The sequence below is a fragment of the Halyomorpha halys genome, unplaced genomic scaffold (assembly GCF_000696795.3).
Source record: "Halyomorpha halys isolate HHAL.00 unplaced genomic scaffold, Hhal_1.1 Scaffold442.1, whole genome shotgun sequence".
Classification (NCBI taxonomy): domain Eukaryota; kingdom Metazoa; phylum Arthropoda; class Insecta; order Hemiptera; family Pentatomidae; genus Halyomorpha; species Halyomorpha halys.
Window position 1 is genome coordinate 424,797 of NW_027108469.1, and position 24,348 is coordinate 449,144.

Below are 24,348 nucleotides of genomic sequence, written 5' to 3' on the forward strand. Positions count from 1 at the left end.
CTGTCCTCCTAGGATCCATTTAGATAATTCCTTACAATATGTTAATGAGGAGGTGCTTTTTAGTTTAGTGGTGATAAGCTTTAAAAGAGTGTAGACTTCTTTTTTTGTGACACTCTGCATATTTTACTTGGAGATTAATCCTCCAACACAGTAACCGATTTGAGATATCTGGCCTCAAATCATTAAACTCCAAGCTTTTCCCCAATTAGGATACCCAATTTGTAGAGATTGATTGTGTCCAATGAGGGCTGATGTAGTATCATAAATAATTACTTGCCACAGCTGGACTTGAATGCAGTCCAGGAAGATATTTTTATATTTGAATTAGTAGTTTTATTTACTTTTGTATTAAGCTGATCTCTCACAGGCAAGGGATTTGTGATTTTTTATTCTCTAAGAGTATAAGCATGTTTATATTTTTCAAAACCCAAGTGATTTTTAATTTTTCTATATTATTTTAATTTATGTGGGATATATTAAATTAAAATTGCAATTTGGTTCGAATAGTCTTATATTTATTGCTTATTCCTTAAATATCATATGAAGAACAAATTAATCCATATAGGGCTTGAAATTTTAAACAATACCAGCTCAAAGTTTAATTGAACCTCTCAGGTGTGTGCTCATGGCTGCAACCAATATAAAAATATTTAACATTATTTAAAAAAGATTAAAATTAAACTTACATGGTAGTGTACTTCTTGAAATCATCTGCTGGCTGTAAAAATACAATAACAAGAATTAGTACCTGCTTTTAATAAGTTACTGCTGCCTTATAACTAAATAAAATAGTCTTAACAATCTTAAGTTTATCTATATTTCAATATTTTATAGCCTATTCCTACATAATAAACATAACACTAGTAAAGTAATGTTAAGAATGCTTTACAGAATAAATTCTATGAGTGATTTTTCATTTTTTGTGGCTTCAAGGCAAACAAATTATTTTTTTACTTATTACATAATAAAAATTATTTATGATATCAATTAGGAAAATTAGCTAAGTTGTGGCAATTTTTAGTAATATTTTTTAATTTATAATAATTTAACTACTTGTATAATACAGAAATGTATAATTATTAATTAAATTATTTAACAACCATTATCTTGAATGAAATATCTATTATTTTTAATTTGGTTTTAAATTTATTTTTGATTCGATATTGTCACTACTCTACAGTTTTTGTATTTATGTTAAATTAGAACATATTTTCTTATACTATTTTAATGTTGAATTCATGGCGGGTTATTGTGAATAATTTTAGTTAATTTATAAGAACTATACAATAATGCTTTTCTTATAGATTCATAGACATCTCACTAATAATATCATTGATAACTTAATATATTATGTATAAATATTTTTTAATGTAATATGTTTGGTTTATATTTGTACGTAATTTTATCATTATTTCATTTACTATTTACTTATTACAGTTGGCCATTTTGTTGTTAAATGTTACAAATAACATTTTCAAAGCTCTAACATAATCGTGTTGCACTTATGCAGGATTTTTTTTTATTGGACCTTGTACTTGTATTCAAATGAACTTCACAACCATCACATCAACTAATCTAAGAAATAAAGAGCTTTTAATATTTTAAAAAATTCCTTATAAAATATAGGTTATATTATATTTTTATAGTAATAGTAGTATTATACATTTATGGCTTGAGTTTAGGAAAAATCCAACTCAGTTTTTTCATGAGTGTAATTTACAAACTTAATTTGTTTGCAGACTCTGTATAGTTTTCTTTTTCTTTTTATTAATTCTCTTCGTTTATATGAAATAGGATGAATACTGAAGAATGTAAACTGCTCTTCTGAATATTTTATTTTTATCTCAAAACTAACCATATTTTTCAAAATTAAAGGATACAATATATACTGATCTAAAACATATTTCCCCTACCTGACATATCGAATCATATGTAGGTATGAAATCAGAAGAGGTAATTGGTGGAGTAGTCTGCTTTGCATAATTTAATTCATTTTCTAATCTTTTCAGTAAACGCTCATAATGCACAGATAGTTTAAATTCATTGCAAATTTTGTATAGCCTCATTTGACTCTCTGCATCTTCTTGTTGAGCCAGTTTTGAGACAACAAATTCAGCTATATTGTATGTTGCTGGACAGGTCATTCCGATACTGTGGAAAAATAAAGAAAAATAGTAATGCTACAGTTATCACAGACAACTTTTAATTCAAAGAAAAGTTGTTTAGGAAGTAAGATCGAGAAAGAAAACTAACAGATAAATTTAAGTTTATTTGTTTTCATTCTTGAATATTCCTCCCAACTAACTTCCTGAAAAAATTTAGTAATTTTAATTTGTCAAAGATCAGTTGAAGTGAATTAGTAAACATACATTTCATTGTGTTTATATTTATTCAAATTTTGTTGTTTTTCGTTTCTTTACTGTTTGATCCTATATTGTAGGTCATCTTAGAACAGAGTGAGAAAAAGAAGAAATACAGTTCAAATACTTTTTATTGTACTTATATGTAGTGAAAACCTATTAATATAAATTTTTTTGAGAAAACTGAATTTTTCAGTTTTACAGAAAGATTGTGGTTATCGAAGAATTAAATTTTTGTGTATCAAAATAAAACACTTGTTATTGTAATATAAATGTGTATCTATATAAAATACAAAAATAAAAATAGGTTAAAAGCAGATTTGTCGAAAAAAGAGCATTACTCTTGTCAATTAAATATATATGAAAATATTAAGTATGTAAAATCTCAGTGTTTAAATAGCTAATTAGTTGTGAACCTCAATGATAAAAAATTGCCCTTTATCTATTTATTAAAATATTCTACATACAATTTTTTCCTAGGATCCTATGCAAGTAGGACACAGAGATAGGACAACAATACGGGATGGTGGTAGACCTCCAGCTTTCAATGGATTCTGTATTCATCCTAACTGATCTATGTTTGTCATATCTGTGAGTAACTTTTATACTATTATTGAATTCATTATTCTGAAGATTTGATCTTATTAAGGTTATGAGAATATTGGAGAATTAATATAATACAATTATTGAAAACAACTATTGATTTCTTAATACTGCAATCAAGTTAAAAAGTACTAGTTACTCATTTCTTTAAGTTTCTAAGACAAGCAATTTAACAAATTCTTTGCCTTTAGCAGTTTAGTAGTTGAAATCTTTTTTGTTTTTTAAATTTTAGATTTAAACAAACCAATCATACTTATATAAAATAACAGTACTTTTCACAGTTATACATATCTATACATATGATAGGGATATTAAAAGTATTTAACATAAAAAAAATGTTAATGTCTCTTTCTATACCTTTGAAAGAATGGTGCGACATCAGTGACCGGACATGTCAGTGCTAGTTTGCCGCCTGATACAAGCAAGTAAACACTCTGAAACATATCAAAGATACCGGAGGCCGGCTGGTGTATTGTACATATTACAACTTTTCCTCTAGCAGCTAGCTGTCTTAATTGTTCAATGACGGAAAATGCACTGTAACTATCTAATCCAGTTGTTGGTTCATCACAGAACAATAATGCTGGATCAGTCAACATCTGTTAAATAAATAGAGATTTAATATGAGTGAAAGGTTAAATGATAAAAACTTTTCTTAATGAAACAAAATCAGAATAAAAAAAAAATTTCACTATGAATATGAACTAATATGAAATTCTATGTTCAAACACTGTTGGGGGCTTTAGTACTAATGGTTTGTATCAAGTTTCTGTTATTGCAATTTTCATGGATGCTGTAAGTTATTATAAATCATAATATTTACTAGATGCAAAAAAAAACATCTTTTTCCACTATCTGAAAAATGTTTTAACAATCCAAATTGAAACCATACTAAATATCTACAGAATGATTAGTCAAGATCTTTTAATAGTAAATAGGTGATTTTGGGCATTAAAAAAGTCAATGGGAGTTCTTGGGAGAGAAAATTGATATGTACTAATTAGCCTTTTCAGTGAGGCCAGCAATTTTTTTTTCTTTCATTTTACGGTGTTATTCATTATAACTTTTTTATTGATGCATCAATTTTTAATTTAAATTTCATTAAATGTGCTTAATTAAAATTATAGAACTAACAGACTTCAGAAATGTATGGGTGAAAGATGGCCTGGATAGAATTTAGATTATGCCCACAAAGATTAGAGATCTTCAGGCTCTTTTATTATTTTCTTCTGCTAAATTTTGTAACAAAATTTTATTTAAAACTCAGAGTTTTATTAAAAATCCCACCAATATGTATTCTTTATAGCATTACTGATATTTATTTTCTTTCTATAAATTAAAATTGAATTATATTTCAAGAATAAGGAAAAAATAATGTTTTTTTGATGAGCAAATCTATTTTTAGATTCAATTATTTAAGAAATTATTCCAATATTTTGAATATCATAGTTAGTGGAATTAATTTTTCTTTATAACCAAAGTGGTGAACATTTAGGAAAATCCTATCCAGCTCCACCTATTCCTATACCTATCCTCAGTGAAGGTCGAAGCAAGACACAGTGGTCAAGAGACCTCATTTAGTTATATTGGAGTGGTATATTGTTTAGTTACATTTTATAGTTACACATTTAGTTATATCATATAGTTATAATGGACTTCTGGCAATGTCCAGATTTTCCAATCAAACCCTAAGTAACCTGGAGCTGAAGTACTCTCACTCAGCCTCTACAGGTCTTCAATACTAGTGAACTACTTGTGTTCTGGGTAACCTACAGCAATCGAAAAGTTGAATTGGAGGGGCCACCATAATACATTGTGGCATGTAATAGCCTACAGGATATACTAGCGCCCATTTGGCCTACAATCAAAACTAACATCCTCCAGCGCTCTCTGTGGTGAGAAGCAACCCAGACTAATGAGATAGCCATATTGTCTTCTGCCAGAAGCTGTTCATCTTTTCTTTTTTTTTGTTAACTCATCATTAATATCTACCATGAGTGAGTAGAACTCCTGGAGTTGTCCCCAGAAGAACAGGGGAGAGAATCATAGAAGTGAGGAGGGAAGAAGAAAGCATGGAGTAAGTACACCTAGCAAGAACTAACATCTACATCATCATCAACCACCTCATTATATCTACAATTCCATAGCCCGGCCATTCAAAATTTACTAACCATCTAATCATAAATGTTTTCTTTCGGTCACCCCCTACACCACTTGTAACTTAAACAATAGAATTTTATTTTTCATTCAATCATGTTTTATTTTTCAATTATACAGTCCACTCAAACCCAACCAGCCAACCAAAGGTGAAGTGTGTCTGGCAATTAAGTTGAAGGTATACTTCATACAACTTGAAACATAAACCTTCAGATCTTCTGAAATCACCATTTTTCTTTTAAAAGATGAGAGAAAAGACTAGTTCCAAGTTGTATGATTTTTTAATATATGACTGTTTAAGCTGTTTATTTTATTTCATTTCTGGCCTCTAATTTTCAACTTGCACAATGAATTTTGCTGAGAACGATTGGTAGTATCGGTATCAACCGGCATTACATAAATGCTGTCATTTCAAAGTAATTAAAATTTTGCAGTATAAAAAATTTTGATGATTATACATACCTTGTTTGACTGAAAAATTAAGGTTTCTGAATCAAGGCACTTTCTAGGGTGCGATTTATGCCTTAGTATAATTCAATGCTCTCAGTATTGTAAAAAAAAATGTTAGTAATAATAATTATAAATTAAATAATACCTCTACTGCTAGAGAAACTCTTCTTCTCTCTCCTCCTGATAAAGCTTTTATTTTAGTGTGCTTACATTTGATTATTCCTAATTCAGTAACTAAGGCATATATCCTTTCATTCCTTTGTTGAACACTCATATTACTACTTAATTTTAGCCTTGCCTGAAATATAAAATGTATTATTTTTATTTTATATGATTTAAATAAAGTCTCTTATTCACTTTGAATGATTATATTGAGGATCCTCATAAGTGATCAAAGATTAATTTTAAATTATAAATTAGTTCAAACATCTTTCAAAGAATAACTTAAACGTCACTTCATTAAAACAATACATTTTTATTTACATCTCTCAAAAAATATTTCCGATGACACTTTTGGATGAATTTGTGGTGTAAATATTATCTTAATATTGGATTGGTTTGTCTTGTAATTTTGTAGTATAACATTTATAAGTTTTGTTAGTGAACAAATGTATTGTTGGAATATTAAGGTTTTGATGTAATATGTAGTTTCTCACGAATTGAGATGTCTATGCACTTATACATGAAGTTTTGACTGGAATTATTATTACGTTAAGACATTTGGGCAATATTATAAATTGTGTTTCATAAGCTCTGATAGGTTTCAGAAAGTATATGTACACTTGTCCTATTTGTAGCATTGAGAGTTATAATTTAAATGAGAATGAAGAATTTTCAAGTTATAGTTGAGGACCTTAATTTTTTGTCTTATTTGATGGTTAGATATTATTCTTTTATTATCGGTGAGTCACTGTTTCCACTTGTGAAATCAGTTGGTTATCAATGAATAAAATAGAGGAGACATACAGAAAGTATAATCAATAAGTAAAAATATTAGTTATTTTTATTTACTATATACTGATTTCCAGTTTTATCTAATTTTAAATGTTGCTTGGTATAATTTAATTATTTTTCAAACTGTGTTCTACTTGTTATTGTTTGTGTTCAAAGATAAGATAAGCTTACCTCTTACCATGGGATTTCATGGGTGGGGTGAAAATGTAAGAATTCTCTCCTAATTATTGTTGGTCAGAAGAAAGAGTAAAAGTGTTAATCGAATTTTAAACAACACATTACAGCACAACTATAATTTAATATTAATCAGGAAAATAAAAATGACTATGTTTCATCAGTAGTTATTATTTGCAAAGATGGTAGTGAGAAATTGGGTTAATATTTATAATCAATCGATGTAATAACAACTCAAGTTGGTCGTTCAGAATGCAATACAGTAATATTTTTCCTTAAACATAAACATTTTTTTTTTTTCCCAAACAGTATTTCAAATAAAATGTTCAGATTAAGATTATTGTACCATTAGCTGCAAGTGTTCATAAACTGTTAGGGTATCAAATGTTAAATCTTGTTGGGGTAGGAAACCTGAAATCCTCATCATTACTTCTTTTGAGATGACTTGACCATTTACTAAAATCTTTCCTTTGACATCACCTAGAAAAAAAAGGAAATCATTGAATAATTACTAAACAATTTTAATTGAAACTTTATTGAACATAAATATCAATAAATTATCTGAATATTTTACCTTTTAAACGTTGACTAATTGTTGCTAGTAAGGTGGTTTTTCCCGAGCCACTAAAAAATCACAAAAAAAAATGTAATGGGTATTGAATTAAAAATGATTGTATAACAATGAGAAGATAGTTGACTGTGAATAATATATGAGGAGAAGATGGTTGGGGGTACGGTCAGAGAATAACATAAACAAGTTGAAAATAAATAAATAAATAAAATAAATATGTATAATATAACATATGTATAAATAAGTGAGTAACATAAATAAGTTTTTCAACTTATTTGTGTTATTTTCTGACCTCACTCCCAACCATCTCATAAAAAAAAAATGTAGATTTTTTGGTTAGAAATAGGTGTTTATTTGTATAGTGACTTTTTATTGAATTCACCTCAAAGAAAAACTATAAAATCTTGAAGTATTAAAATAGTTAGGACAAAAAAAAATATATAATTTTATCCAAATTGAATTTTCAAAAGCATTTGTTGAAGTATATATAATTTCATGAAATATCTTGTTGTGTCCAGGCTTTTGATAATGCAAATTACCTTTTTTTTTTGGATTGAAAACATGCAATTAACAGATTAATTTTAATCTCTACTTGTCACCAGTAAAAGTTTGAAAATGACATCAGAAGGAGAATGCTCATGAAAGATACTCAAAAAATTTGTTGTTTACTTAACTTCACCAAGTTACACAAATTTTGATGTGTTAAAATTGCCAAAAAATACTGTGAAATATTGGAGAAAAATAGAAATTAAGGTTTTTTTAAACTCTGAACACAAAATGATATTTTTTCTAAAAATGAAAAATAGCAAAAAATTATCATTTGCTTAGTTACATAATCAACCAGAATTGGCACAAGGCCATTAACTATTCTAGATTTAGCTCCTTCAGATATTTTAAAATTAATTTTTCATTTTTTGGTGTTTTTAAAAGTGCCTCTTATCTGTGCCTCTTATTTGATCCTATCTCAATATTAAAAAATATTTATATTTGATTCTTACCTAGGACCCATGATAGCCATGAGTGATCCTGGCTCTGCGACTCCATTTACTAAAAATTATGCATAATTTTATTGTAAATATAAAATCCAATATTTTCTTTTTGATCAGTTTATTTTTTAAATTACCTTTTCGTAATATTTTAGAATGATAATAAGTTGTTTTGAACCAATTACTCTTATCAGTATTTTTTTTCGTTACCCATACTGAAAGATTATGCCAAGAGAGAGTAAGACCTGGAACAGGGCTCGGTGGCCCGTTGGACATCAACTCATCGGTCACAACCGAAATCACCATATCAGTTCTAAAACAATGGAAGTTTTAATGTTATAAAGCTATATTTTAAAAATACAATTCAGGAAACAGAACAATTATTATGAAATAAATTATATAAAAATAACTACTAATTAATTATTTTAATTTATATTAGTTATTATAAATTATTTTATAAAAAGGAATTTTAAGGATTTTATGAAGAATCCCAACTTGTGTTAAAAATTAAAATGCTACATCATAAAATATCCTGATAATATACTTTAAAACAATTTCGTTAACTCTCCATGATACCTTTATTAAAGAGCTAATTAGTTCATCTTCAGGCTCATGGGAAATATTTTCAAGTATGAAAATAAAGAAGCCCATAAATAAACTCTTTGTGATGAAAAGTATTGATTATCTTCATGCAGGGAGGTTTATATATGATCGTTTGGAGCTATTTAAGACTTTCCACTATTTCATTAAATATTTTTTTCCAAAACCATACTAGAGAACATGGAAAAAGATATATGTCAGACTATATCAACTAAAAAGAAAATATAGAAACTAAGGCCAAATAACTCATACTAAGGAGTAAGACAGAATCATAACATCTAGACCTTGTGGATTCCTGGGCAATTTGATATTGTGGGACCCTGGGCAATAAAATTTGCAGGATTCACTTGGTTTGGGCAGGAGGCTGCTGGAGTGTTTGGTATGTATGGAGTACCCATGAGAAAAGGGAAGTCCAGAAACCTCTAAAACTATAAAATCATGTGTAATGTGTTAGGTGCTTCTTTAATTTTTTTTAATATAATCTGGCCCTCTCTGAGCATGGGGCCCTAGGCGTTCGCTCCCTCTCCCTCTGAATCTACCCCTGATGGATTGTTCAGCTTGGGTCTTGTCCCTTTGAACTGGTAACCAAATTAATATATCTATAGTAGGTTATTATTATTATGATGTAGCATAATTATTTCATAAAAATGAGGCTATTTTGGATTGCTTTGGAAACTGTTGCCTAACTGCTAACTGACAAATAAAAAACTTCAGATATTTATTCAGTAATAATTAAAGAGGCTTAAACATGGACCATAGTGAAGAACATTGGTTATTGATTGTATGTCACAAGTGTAGGCCATATGGTATTGAGAACCACTAGTGTAGAGAGATCATAATTCCCTGATTTTTTCAGCTAATGATCTTGCTTCTAAAGATGGTGATCTAGAGTAAAACAAGAGATATACAACAATATGTATTTCAAACCTGAGGAGTGGATGCAGGAAAAGTATTGGCATGACCTAGTTTGTACCCAAGACCAGAGTGAGTCCTATCGATGGAAAAATTAAATAAATGACATACATTACAGATGAGCTTATAGTTTTAGAGGGTCTCAAGATTCCCCCTTCTTTTTTTAGGAAGTTATTTCATTTATTCTAAACCTTTTTGCACCCACTCCCCCCACTCTAACCGAGAGGAACTCACAAGCTCTATATCCTCTATGGTCAGATCTGCTAATGATTTGCTAGGTAGAGGTTTGATAAGGGAGTTGAGGGGTAGGTCTTTGCAATCTTGGATCTGCGGTATCGCCGGTTTGAATACAGCCTGGGGGGGCCTCCTGGGGGTTGGCTTGTGATGGTTCAACGAAATGTAAACTTTATCCCCCACAATGGTGTTAGAAAAGGATGGTACCCTGAAGATAAATCACCCTGCATGTCAGAAATGACCAGGAAGAGGGTCATAAAAAAAAAAAAAAAGCCAAGAAAGTTGGGGTCCCAGATTGCCTTTTATTTCTGAGTGTTGTAAATTCTCACCTGGGCAGTTAGTATTGATTTCTTAGTAATCCTGAAAGATGAATCTTAACATTATCTCTCTTGTTAGCATGTGGCAAAAACCTCTAGTTAGCAGTCAGAGGTTGACACAAAAGAACCACTTGGTCCATTTGTCAGGGCAGGGGTTCTCTTACCAGTACATATAGTTATTGAAATGCATGTGATATAGTTGTCTTTCACCAACTACAAAAGTTTTAAATTTCTAGGTTTTAAAAATGGTAAGAAACATCTTTTTTAACAGGTTGATTGACTCAGATGCACCTAGATTAACATAGTTAGATAACTCCTAAATTAACTTTATGATTACATAACTATTTTTTTCCAATTATTTCAAGGACTTAAAGACTAAGATTCAATAGATTTGGGATACTATTGTTGAAACATTAATAACATATAATCTTTGTACCAATGATAAACAGTTGCTGTTTTTGGATTATTTATTGTTCATATTGAGTTAGGTCTCTTTTGTAATTCATTTCAATTAAAAGAAATGTAGTTAATTTTTTTGGAGCTGCAATATATTTTAAATTTGGTACTGTGAATTTTCATACAGTTTGTATATGAATAATCAAGAAGCTTCTACTTTAGAGATATACAGATTAACTGTCACTGTGAAATATATAGTCCAAGATTGTATAAAGATAAATTACTAAGAAAAAAAAAATACTTGGTCATTTTTTTTTTTTTTTAATAATTGCACAATATTGAGAATAAAATATCAGAGACAATTTTATTGCACTTTCTACTAAATATTTAAGAATAATATATATGATGTTATGAATAACCTAATTTGTACATAAATAAATAATTTTCAAATAAAAACTTCATTCATAAGCTCTGATGTAATTCAGAATTGAAAAAAAAAATAATTGAGACCAGAAGATCAACAGTTTACTACTTACTGATTATGTACGTTGAACTCTAATTACTTGTCCAAGCGAACTTTATTTGCATTTGTAATTAGAGCAATAATAAATACAATTTTTATGGTGTCTTGCACACATTAGCAAACACTTATTTTTTAAATTAATCATATAATAATGATTAATGGTTTTCAGATCTTGTAAAAAAATTAATCACTTTAGAAATGATGAAATAATTCAAATAAAAAAAAAATTAAATAATACTTATAATAATTTATATGGATTAAAAGAATTAAATGTTTAATATACTAGTATTTTATATATATATATATATATATATATATATATATAATCTCTAAATTGTTTCTTTAAATTTTTACAAAGATTGAAGATTCTGAACATGTCTAGCTTATTTAGGTGTCAAATAATATTGTTTATTTTAATTTCTGATCAGAACATTATTATTACAACATATATTACTTGTAAATTTTATTTTATTCATATTAAAAAATAATTTATTTGGTAAATTAATTCACTATTCATGTGAACTAAATATTTTATTGTATTTATTCTAAAAATTATTTCTTTAAATTTGCACAATTGTCAAATTGTTGCATTGTATTTTTGTGTATAAATTGTTTTAATTTTTATGGTATAACCATTACATTTCAATAACTATAAATTTGTAATTCCCAACAATGCTTAGCTTATTTAGAGATTAAATGAAATAACATAAAAATATATTTGAGTGTTCGTGTAAATTCCTAATTAGAAAATTATTTTCATCAAATTTTCTTTTATTCACATTAAAAAAGAATTTGTTTGGCAAATGGGCTGTAAACATAAACTAAATGTAAATAACAAAAGCAAACAATAAAATTATTTTAATTTAAATTAATATAAATAAGTTTTTAGTTAATTCTCAATTAATACTATTATCATGTTTTATATTGTTTATTTTTGTTGGGAGAGCAAAGGGGAAGAACCTTTTGCCAGTTTATATTGATTGATTAGGTAATAATTACCTGGTTATGGTATGTGATAATCCGAAAAAGCACTTGAATCAGCAATAACTGTAAATTTTCTTCAATGTTCTACTGATACACGCACCAAAGTGATAAGAGAGTACTTAGATAACGAAGAGCGAAGTCGTACTAAGCCACTCACACGCCGGACTCAAATGGTTACATAATACTATACCTGGACCCAAGTCCAACGGAGGGGTTCATTCCCTATCTTGCTTGTTCAGGGCAGCATCAATGAAAACAAACTATCTCACTCAACTCAACCTGTTTTGTCTATTTAATTTATAATTACTATAATAATTTATTATATTGAAAATAACTGCGAAATTATAACGTATTTCACGATGGCACAAATAATATTTTCAGGAAATATATCAAACGTACAAAAAAAATTTTAAAAAATTAGATATCGTGGGTTTAACAAAAGTGACGATAAATCCTCCCGATGTTTGACGCTCCAGCACTCAGAGCAGACTGGAGGATGTTCCGATATTCAAATTATAAGCGAAATTCCAGAAACCTGATTGACCACCCTAGTTCGAATATTTTCCGCTTATAATTTGGGCTTCCGGTATGCATATTATTATAATAAAATTTATCGATAACATTAAGAAGTTAAATGAAAAATTATGTGTATATTTGTCAAAAAATCAGATCATGGTAACGTTCCCGTTTTTACGTCTTACAGTTACGTAATACGCTCTAGATAGATGGCATTTAACCGGTATTACATTCATTGAAGGCCCTGTAAAATATTTTTTTTTACAAGTATTTATTTATTATTGTATGATTATTATTTATAATGGCATATTTATCTTAAATTAGCGAGTCTTAATATTTTTTAAACCGATCATGCGGTTTATAAATCATTCACAACAAACCAAAAGTAAAAAAATACATTTATTATATATACTAATTAATTCATTTTAAAACATATATTTCGTTTATTAGTTTATTATTATTATTTTTTTTAAATTACCAAACGAATTTATGAAAATGAACTTTTGTTTAAACATACAATACAAACGCAAACTTTTTAAATTACAATTTCAAAAATAAAAATGTCTTAGATAAATTTCTTTTATATTAGTTTATTCTTTTACTAACTCATTTGTGTTGTTTTTAATTGAAGATATGGATTTTTACTTATTGGGCCTTTTAGAATTTTTAGTTTCAAACAGATTTAGTAGCTATTTTTCACTCTAAATTCCTTCAATGCTCGAAAAACTTCTAAAAAATTAGATCTTCCGGTGCATTCGTACTACATAAGTTTTCCATCCAGCCAAAGTTTGTAATTTAGATTTAAGAGCTCACCACTTGCTTAAAAAATTAGCCCACTAAAGTATAGATTGTTCTCTTCATCCGGCATATATCCACTGTTGAAATTTAATTTAAGATATATTTTGTGTTATTCTGCTGATCTCGCCCTTGTAATGTACTAATTTATTTACTCTTGTTAAACCCTTTGCAGGTAAATCATTTTTTGTGTTTTCAACTCCTTTGTATTCCCTTTTTGAAAATGAAATTTCAAACTTGATTCTAATTTTTCCTATTACCATAATTCATATCAAGTTCTTCTCAATCAATTATTTACTCACCGTTTCATAAATTAAACAAATGCCATTAAAATTTATTTATAAATGAATGACATCGCTTAGTTTAAAATATACCAATACTCTTGAGTAACTATATAAAATTTTACTAATAAATGTAAATTAAGTATTAAATTTCTAATTTTAATTTTAAAATTGCCAATTTTAATTAAATTTATTTAATTTAAAAAAAATGTGCGCTAAAAATTCTTTCGTGTTATTATTACATTACTTTTATTTAACCACCATATTAATTTAAAATTAGAAAAATCATGAAAAATAATTTACAAAATGTTTCTCTGTTTTAATAAAGAACCAAAATTATTTCATAGATATAAACTGACACTGTATAATGCAGTACTAAGAACTTTCATTGCACATGACTGTCTCAAATGGAGCTTTACTAATTCATTCAACTTAAAAAAAAAAAAAAACTTCAATTATTCCAATAGAAATGCCTCAGAATTGTTAACAATTATCTATGTTATACAAGAATAACTAAGATGCATGAAATTTTATCCGAACCAAAAATTATATCCACCCATACGTAAATTATACAAAAATCGACCTATTCTTTTCGTTATACTCAATCATTATTTTAAAATAATTATCAAAGGAAATGATAAAGATTTTTTTTTTCTAAGCCCTTTGGGTGCGTGTTCATATAAGGGGATGATGGGAAAATAGGTTGGGGGTGACCTCTTCTTCTGCAATGGGAATGTATTCGAAGAGGGGGACTGAGGAATTGGATATTGGAAAACGGGGAAATAGTCCATATCAGTCTAATCGTGACGGAGTCCTCAATCCTCAGTCTAGATTGAGGCAGTTTGTGTGTGTCAGCTACTTCTGTGGTCGTCCTGGGCCCTGTTTCATAATAAAGTACAAACTAATACTATTAGTCTTGTCGATTTAACTAAATACAATTAAACTGACTTGTACAATAGTAACTTGTACTTTAGTACTTTTTAACTCCTGTAATATCACTAATAATCGTCAATATTATGAAAATAAAATAAGTATTAGTGTAATTAACACGTTGTTTCTATACTTGTATTTCGAACTAATACTATTAGCTTTCATTATGAAACAGGACCCTGATGGTATCAGTGATCTGTGTAAGGGGTTCGTACCTTACTGGAGCCTATAAAAAAATTTGACATGCCTCTTCGAGATAAATTCTTTCACAGTTGGTATTCGAGTGTCGTGTGTAGGCCGAAAACTGTTAGAGCCGTTTGGCTGTTTTTTTTTTTAAAAGTTGAATGTTTATCTGCTGTCATTAAATGTTGAATTAATGTTATTAATTGTGGTATAAATGGTAAAAAATAGACGGTTTCTGTCACACAATTTTTCCTTTAGTTCAGCCTGGCTCTAGTCATCCCATCGACATTTTAGGAGAGTCTCTTAGGTCACCTTCCATCAACGCTTTTTATCTCTTGGACCTGGTATCCAATTAACAAGCAGGATAGCTCTAGTGTCCTCATGAGACCCCTCCATCGGGTCGTAGATGTCCTATTGTTATTTTTCTGAGGGGCATCGGAATATATATCTCTTCTTCATCTTTGGTAACATGGCCTAGGCAAGTTATTTATTTATTTTATGTCCTTTAAATCTTCCAATTACTGTCGACTGCTTGATATACTTTACGACTGAATGCTATTCTTGTTACCTTTTAAAAGTTTTCGAAAACATTTCAAAGAAACAACAGGGTGAAATTTTCGATAAAAAAAAACTTACCCAACTTTATTAATTTAATAGATTTTCCTTCGGTTCGAACCGTATTGAGTTTGGTTTATAGCATTTTTGACCCATATGATGGGTGCATGACTAAGCCCATTTGATTAAATGATTGATGATCGACAATTTATGTGAAAAAGAATAGGACCAATAACAATACAGCCAATAAAAAGTTGTCATTAGCTATGAGTACCAAACTATTTTATTTTTTTTTTTTACTGAGAAATTATCAACATTACTGGAACTATTAAAATGAAACTTTCTCTATCGTTATGAAAAATGTTTTAACACAGTTACATGCTCTTAGACTTCAGTAGCAGAAATTTTCTCCGAGAAGTCTCTCTGATATACCAGTAGAACTATGTACTTTTTTTTTAAAAATTATTTTTCCAATGGAAAATATGTATATGTTAGAGAAATAGATGGAAACTTTAGAAAAAAAAAAAAAAAAAAGAAAAAACCTTCGAATTTTGCTTTCGAAGGTACTATTAATAATTATTAAAAAATTTGATTACGGAAAAAAATAATGAATGTCAAGTATTTTGATAGATTTGAAACGTAATATTTGGATGAATTTTCACTTTGTATACATTACTTTTTATTTGAAAATAAGAACTCAAAAATAACTGGGATTATTATTGTTTTTACTCTGAGAGATTTGTGAATGATGAACGACTGAATCCATAGAAGTAATAAAGGAGACAAAAAGCTAATCTCGCTCCAAATTAAAAAAAAATCTAATTCCAAATCTCTCAACCCTTTAAAAAAAAAGCCGAATCTCACCCCCATTCGGGGGGATGAAATTATGCTTGTTAATAAAAATTATCCTCACAGATTCTAAACACTAAGAATACTTTTTTACTTTAAAATAGAAATCTGATGTGTATCCAAAGAAGTTGTAGGCGCCCGGGCGAGTTTTTGTCAAGCATCCAATTTGCTAATTTGCTAGTAGCCAATTTCATGTTTACGAGTATTATTCCTTTCCACTTTCATCAATGGTCGATAAATTTTGAACCTCCAGCCGGCTTGTTGCAATTTTAATTATTAATAATTAGTACTATATAAGCTTTAATTTTTATGTGCACTGAACCGTTCCAACATAATAATTTATTAATAAACAGAGAATATTAATTTCATTTTATTATTATATGTACCAATTATAGTATATAATTTTATTTTTGTTACACATTCTTTCAATTTATTTTTCAACAAACCCCTTCCCTTCAACTATCCCGCCATACTTTTCAAAAATGCCAATTTTTGTTTCAATCCCACAAAACGTTTTTTTAATAGTTCCGCTCTGGAGGAATTTCTGTCATAAAAAAAACTCATTATTGCTGAAAAGAGATATAGATCTCATTGTAAACTCAATTAAGAGATATGAGGTAATTACAAATTGATTTTAACCAAGTTAAAAAAGTAAATGAGGAGCGGGCTAGCCCGGTGAGTAAGATGCTGTGCGCCGAATAGTCACAACTTGATTTGAAATCCGACTGTGGCAGATAATTATTTATTCTGTAACTTTACCCATGAGTCAACCCTATGGGTTCGAGAGACCTCCGTCTTCCACCCTTTTCCCACAGTTCCACCACGGAAAAATCCGGCGTTTGAATGTGATCATAAACAAATAAGCTGGCACAACTGTTTCAAGAAACAATACTTGCTTACAAAATACTGAACCCCTGACTCTTGGTAGGTTGTAGTAGTACAGGATTGGGAAGGGCATATCCAGCCTTTATAAAGTCGTGCCCTTAATTAGGGAAAATCTGGCGGTTTGTATGATAAAAAGAAAAATTTTAAATTTATTTATTCTATTGTTTAATTATATTAAATAATTTAAAAATTTAATCCTATCATTTAATTATTTTAAATAATTTGAAAATTTAATTCTATATATTCTAAGTTTTCCATATTATTTTTTGCTGATATTATGAATTGAAAATGAATATCACAAAAAAAAAAAAAACAAGTTAATAAAGTTGTTTTTATTAAAAATCCATTAGCTTATCTAGTCCAGAAGGTAAAATTAAAGTTAATTATGTTTTAAATAGAAATCGTATCTAATAGTAGCTGTAATTAAAGAAAAAAATACATAATTGTTGCTTACTTTTGTATATGACATTTCCTCGTAGAGAGCACTCTCTAAGCTGCAAAACCCATTTCTTAAGAATAAAAAATTGGATGATGCAACTTGTGATTATTTAATCAGAATAGAAGATTTTATTAGTTGCTGAAAATGTTAAGAAAGTACAGTTTAATTTATATCTACGAGGTATATATGCATTTTAATTTATAAATATATCTTAGGGGGAAATGTTTGAAAATTAGGTGGTTTAAAAATGCATCCTGAGATGCTGTTATTGTGCATTTGAATGCGAAAACCTTTCAGCTAACATTGAAACGACAAGAAAGATAAACAATAAATCCGATTGAACAGTAACTCCTCACAAAATAAGACTTTTTTTTTACTTTATTAAGTTTATTCACAACTGTAAAAGTATTTTTACAACCAGTGAATGAGATGTAGAGAGAGAGAGAGAGAGAAAAAAAAAAAAAAAAGGAAAAAGGAAAAAAAAAAAAAAAGTCATGAAGGCATGAAGGTTAAGGTCATCCAATGATGCCTCTCCATTAAAATTGAAATTTAAAAATCAATTTAAGAGGTCCCTATTCCAGCTCCTTCGTAAACGTCGTCTCGTATCTGCTAAGTCTATTGTTGATAGTCCTTGAATTAGAGGGTTAGTGTGTGTTGGAAGTGCGTCGTGAAACCGTTTATATAATGAAGATAATAAGACTTGACATACATCCCTCAGTACAGCTATGATCCACGGCAACCACACAGGGTATAGATAACGAACAGTAATCAGAAATGGTTGATTTTATAAAGAGTTATCTACTAGTGGATATTTAAAAATAATCATTAAACTAGTTATTTCTACTGTCATCACCTTGTTTACTTTTGTTTGTGAGTTAATACAATACATAGTACAATATACAGGGTGCTTTAGGATTGAATGTCCTAACACAAAATATGGATTAAGATTCTCAAAAAAAGAAAAAAAAAATCCAATGATGGCATTTCAGCTTCGTCTAGGTGATTTTATATTTCTAAATTATTTAGGTTATATTGAATAACTTGATACGTGTTCTTACTATTTTATAATTGAAATGTAGACATTGACATTCATACTAAATAATCTTGAGCATCTTTTTTTCACAACAGAAGTGGCCGAACGGTACGGGATATGTGTATACTACAGGTTTGACACATCTTAATTCTTTACGAAGAAGTAGACAGATGGTGAGCCCGTATAATAAATTTGAAAAAAAATTAAATGAATGTTTTTTACATTTTAATAAAATAATTGGAACACAACTAAAGTTATTCATAATAATAATGAAGGCCAAACGAATCCGAAGCTTCGATCCCGATACCACCAATCGCTCTCTACACACATCCTTCTAGTGACGCAACTCCAAACCCAATTCCACTAAATCAGTTTTAACGCAATCCTCCCATCTACGTTTCGGTCTACCCATCGGACGTTTACCCATCGGTTCGGTGTTTATTAGAATTTTAGGGATCCACTTAGCCCTACAACCTTACATGCCCATCTTATGCGCCGCAATGCTATAACTTGACTTTAGGCCCCTTTATTCAGCGTTATATAGTATTCTAAATTCTCTCGTTAATTCATCCTTTTTCGGTTCGAATATTTTGCATAATACTTTATTTTCGATACCCTTAAGACGCTGTTCATCCCTTAGTGTAAGAGGCCAGGTCTCGCTTCCATACAGAACAGTGGGAAGGATAATAGTTTTGTAAATTCTAATTTTTAAGTTTTTGGATAGAAGGCGCGAAATAAGCAGTTTCGAAATTGAAAAATAACAAGCATTTTCTGCCTTCAACCTACCTTTTATTTCCTGATAAATTTGGTTTTTTCTAGTTACCGTATAACCTAAATACTTAAACCTATCTACCTGTTCAAACGTACTTCCGTCTATATTTATGTCATTTTCGATTTTGTTATTTTCTATCTCTATTATTTTATTTTTATGATATTCTCTTTATTTATTTCTAAGAAATTTAGACGTCTCATTCTTTGATGCCCGAAAGTAATTAGCATTGTTTTTACTAGGATTATTAAGAATTTTCAACTTAGCGGCTTTTCTTCGATCGCACGTTTTAAGACACTCATCATTGAACTAGGGTTTATTCTTATTAATTTCCTTTTTCAAAGAAACAAATTACCGACCTCTTTAATATTATTTCTGATTTTTACCCATAACTATTCAATGTCTTCTTGACCTCCACCTAAAGGTTCTAAGACTTTAAATCTATTTTTTCTTTGGAGCGCGAATTTATTTCGAATTAAAGGGATTTTTAATTTCTCTAGATAAAAATTTTCGGGACGTGAACAGTTTTCATTTGTCTTTTTTATATTAAATGTTTGTCGAATAGTTTGTGATCTGCACCTCGATAGGATCTCTTGTTAATTATAATATTTTGCCATCTATGTTTGTACTAAGATATGATTTGATTACGCGTTTGCGAATCCGGTGATGTCCAAGTATATTTGCGAATATCCTTACGTTTGAATGCAGTACTTTTGATTATTAGGCTTTTCGAAATGGCAATGCTTGTTAGTCGTATTCCATCATCATTACTATAATCATGCAAACTTATAATATGCTATAATATAATATACTTCTTCTCTCCCAGTCTTTGCGTTTGTATCTCCTAATATTATTTTCATACAACTTCGCGGTAATTTATCGTAAACTCACTCCAATGTATCACAGAATTCGCTTTTAATCTCTGCATTTACGACTCCTAAGTCTTCGGTCGGAGAATGAATGTTTATCAGAGCAATTTTAAACCAACATCCCTGGAATATCTCTACTGATATCCTATTATTAAAAGTTTAATATCACTCAATGCGGAAAGCACTCTATCCCTAATAAGAAATCCTGTGCCTAACAAATAATTAGAGCTCCCCCCTTACCAAATAGTGTACTTCCCTTCCTATAACGAACCCTCACCTGGCCAGCGAACTTCTTGCAGCGCCACGATATTTAGAATATATTCCTTATATAACTATTATAATTATAACCTCTTTCACGACTGATTTTAACCTACCAGCAGAATTTAAACTTCTTACGTTCCACTTCTCTATAATCAAATCTCTAATTTTCAATTTGCGCCATTCTCCTAAAGCAGTGCCCACCAGGATACCCGAACGAGGGATCAGTATAACTCCGGGTAATGAGCGTTTTTTTTTCTAAGTAGGAGCCATGACTGTTTTGTGGCATTGTGTGAACTAAACACTATGTGAGTAGGGCGTTCTATCCTAAGTCACACCCTCCAGCAAGCCTGGGGACCGCTCTCATAGTTGGTCAGCGAGTCCATTGGACTTAGGCGAGAGGAACTTCCGAGGAATTTCCACCAACCATCCCCACATCCGCCACCGGTGGGACGCTCCCCTACGTGGTAGTGAGCCCGCGCGAGGAACTTATTAATTATTCATAGTAATCTGAATAATCCATAACAATGAAAATCTTTAGACGCAAGTACCTTCTAAATAAAGCGCTAATGGACACAACTTTCTGGAGATTTCTTTTGAGATCGTTAATTCATATTTCAGTTTATTTTTAATTTTAATTATTTTAAACTTTAGAAATTTACTTCTTCTGAGGAAATCTTTAGAAAAAAAACAACAACTAATTATTGAATTTACTGACTAAGGTATGTACCTTAAAATAATAGGATGTATAAAAAAAATATTCTGTATTTCAACTGAATCTTTGTATTATTTCTTTAATACAAAATACAATTAATATTCAAAGTATAGTCCATTAGTTTTTACCGTCATTAGCCATCTGCCAGCCAATTGCTCGATCCCACGCTGACACCATTTTTTAGGATGGCTGCCAAAGAACTGTTGGACCGCAATTTAGAATGAATGAATATGTAGAAGGAAATGGGCCATGGGTCGAAACAAGTGATAATCTGATGGTGCGAGGTTTGGACTATGTGTTGGATGAGGCATGGGCTTGAACCAATGAAAACCTTAAAACTTTTTTTCACAAATTTCTTACCTCTTAGCTGATTGCTGAGGAGCAAGTTCGTGAGGGACCAGTCTACCGCTCTTTTTTCACCTTCCTCATGGAGAGTAGATGACGACTAACAGTATATTTCGCCACACCACACTCCCTAGCGAGTACTTGTGGACGGATTTAACTCAACAGCTTCCTGCAGAACCTTATCAATATCCACTAATGGTCGCCCGGAGTCCTTCTTCCTTTCCGACGTCGTATCTCCACTGCTAATTTTTTCAAACCAACGCCGCGCAGTGTGCTGGTCAAGGACATCTTCCCCTTAATATTTGATAATTTTACAAGTTAATTCAGTAACTGTAAATTTTGTTTTCCAGTAATGCCTTAAAATTACGAGAATTTGTAGGACACTGTCAAGTTTCTTCTTTGAAACAAATAACTAAACTGAGTTTTTTTTTAAAAGAAGTCGAATGGGATTAAACGAGCTTAGAGAATGCTCTAAAGGGATTATTAAGTATTGATAAGTATTAAATTGGATTAAAATATTTACAATCTTAAATTTGATGAAGCGGTCTTTTTTTTTTATAAACCCTATTAATAAATTAGAATTAGAAAAAAATAATTCTTAGTCTGTATTGCCTCTAAGGTGTGATCAATCAATTTAACATTGAAGAAGCATTCAAAAAACAAAATTTTCAATTATCATTTTGTGTTTAATCCAAATTATTGATATTTTGGGTATTCACTTTGATTTTCTGCATAGTCTATTATATATTTTTTCGCTTGCGTAATATCACTTGATGAAAACGTAACAGAGAAGTTTCCATCTGGATATCTATAATATGAAAAAAATGCTGATTTATTTGCAGTTGCATAAGAAGGATTTTAATGAACGATCTTTATGTAACGTTTTGCGTCGCATTTAATAAGAATTGGACTGTTTTCTTAGGAACGGACAAAGTAACTTGGTCTTGTTTTGATTAGGGTGTTAATTGCAAATAATTGATCTTAGTCTTATTTTATAAAAAAAAAAAAAAAAATGACTGAAAACCCGATGTTTAAATTACTCATATCTCTTTTTCTCATGAAATTAAAAAAAAATCTTCTAATAATTGACCTTAAGGCTTTTTTTTTTTGCTATTATTTGCAACATAATTATTTTCAACCCATTTTACAGAATATATTTATAGCGAGAATTGTATCCTATATAAGAATTCATCATCAATAGATTTTTTTCCAATACGACCATACTCGAAACACTATGCGCCCTTTGAGAACCACTGACATATACACTAAATGCTGATTATAACTCTCTAGAACAAATCTATTATCTTGCGTCATCGAAAGTAATTTTTTAGTCAAATGGTTAATTCGAAGATTATAGACCACTTTGTGCAATCATTTACAAAAAAAAAGTTGGTTATATCTGTCTTTTTAAAGTTGTATTTATTAAGAATGGTTTCCTAATTGTTATAAAATCATTTTTCTACTGTAAAGTTTGAAATATAAATTTTTAGCGGTCACAGTAAAATGATAGATGACTGGTGTTGTAAAGACTATGACTCTAATGGAAAAATAATTTTTACTCATCCTGTTCTAAAATTTAATATTAAGGATAGTGGTGAAAAAAAAGAAGGAAATATGTACAATAAAGGCACTAGCGTATCAAAAATATCATTTTATTACAGTAATGATTCGATTTTGAATGCGATAATAATATTTTATTATTCGAAGCAGATACTTTAAATATTAATAATAATAATAATAAATATGTCAAACGTCGTACAGTAAATTGTAACGCCACTGACAAGTGAAAAAAGGCCCTGTGTGGTCATCTTTTACTTTTGATACCGACAAAATATTTTACTATTGAAAGAGATTTTTGAAATTCTTCTTTAGAAGGATGTTGGTGGCCAAACTATTTTCTGTCCCTAACTATCACAAATTATTTCTGTAACAGAAAGGTTCGAATCCGGCCTGGGTTGATTGAGTTTTATTTCATGGTGTTCCTATTTTAAGTCTAGAATAAGTTCATAACCTGTAAGATAACACGTTTTTCCTACTCTAAGTTGGAGGACATCAGGATGTTAAATATCAAATAAAAAATTATTCTTTCTTCCGAAGAGTTACAAGTTTTCACCTATCGTTTAGTTTTCGTAATCATAGATTTTTTTTTGATATCTCTATTGAAATTTACAACTATATATTAGGGGTATTCATGATGTTGTGTTAAATGTTAAATGTTATAACTATAAGATTGTGAGCAGCCCCATTTGAAGTCATGTTAAACGTTAAGTGCATAAGAGCCCCTAGCGGATTTTCTCAGCAATTTGTTGTATAAGCCTTTATGTTTATAACCTTCCTTCCAGACCCTCATGTTATTGTTTACTTCAGTTTTGATTTAAGTAATTAATTACAACATGCCTAGAGTGAGTGAAAAGTGGAATTGGTGTGAAAGTTTAGCTTATGAAATGAAATGAAAAAATAACTTTATTCTGGGACATATGTCCCCTAAGAATAATTACATGGTTCACATAAGATTTTTATCTGGCGAGCGTTTACAAATTTTTAGATAGTAAAATGAAATTACATTGTTTTTTTTCTCAAATGTATCATTAAAATTATCCATTCTGGTTTAATAACAGGGATATGAATACCACAAACACACGAAAGAACTGAGCTATCACAACAAAAATGGCGGCGATCTCAACTGGTCTATTGTGTGACGTCAT

General features: G+C 29.6%; 1 protein-coding gene across 3 annotated transcripts in view; it reads right to left on the reverse strand.

The window, feature by feature from the left end:
* LOC106682808 (protein scarlet) overlaps positions 1 to 24,348 on the reverse strand; it is a 141,932-nt gene that overhangs the window by 7,373 nt on the left and 110,211 nt on the right. The window contains exons 1-9 of one of the 3 annotated variants that reach the window (XM_067046816.1): positions 17,670 to 17,688; positions 8,393 to 8,568; positions 8,268 to 8,316; positions 7,273 to 7,322; positions 7,045 to 7,178; positions 5,716 to 5,868; positions 3,321 to 3,562; positions 1,914 to 2,151; positions 687 to 718 (exon numbers count right to left, since the gene is read on the reverse strand). In XM_067046816.1, the coding sequence (XP_066902917.1) occupies positions 687 to 718; positions 1,914 to 2,151; positions 3,321 to 3,562; positions 5,716 to 5,868; positions 7,045 to 7,178; positions 7,273 to 7,322; positions 8,268 to 8,316; positions 8,393 to 8,561 (1,067 nt within the window). In that variant the 5' untranslated portion in view covers positions 8,562 to 8,568; positions 17,670 to 17,688. Of the gene's footprint in view, positions 1 to 686; positions 719 to 1,913; positions 2,152 to 3,320; positions 3,563 to 5,715; positions 5,869 to 7,044; positions 7,179 to 7,272; positions 7,323 to 8,267; positions 8,317 to 8,392; positions 8,569 to 12,236; positions 12,694 to 17,669; positions 17,689 to 24,348 lie in introns of those variants that run through there. The other 2 variants (XM_014423870.3, XM_014423871.3) reach the window with 2 other exon arrangements.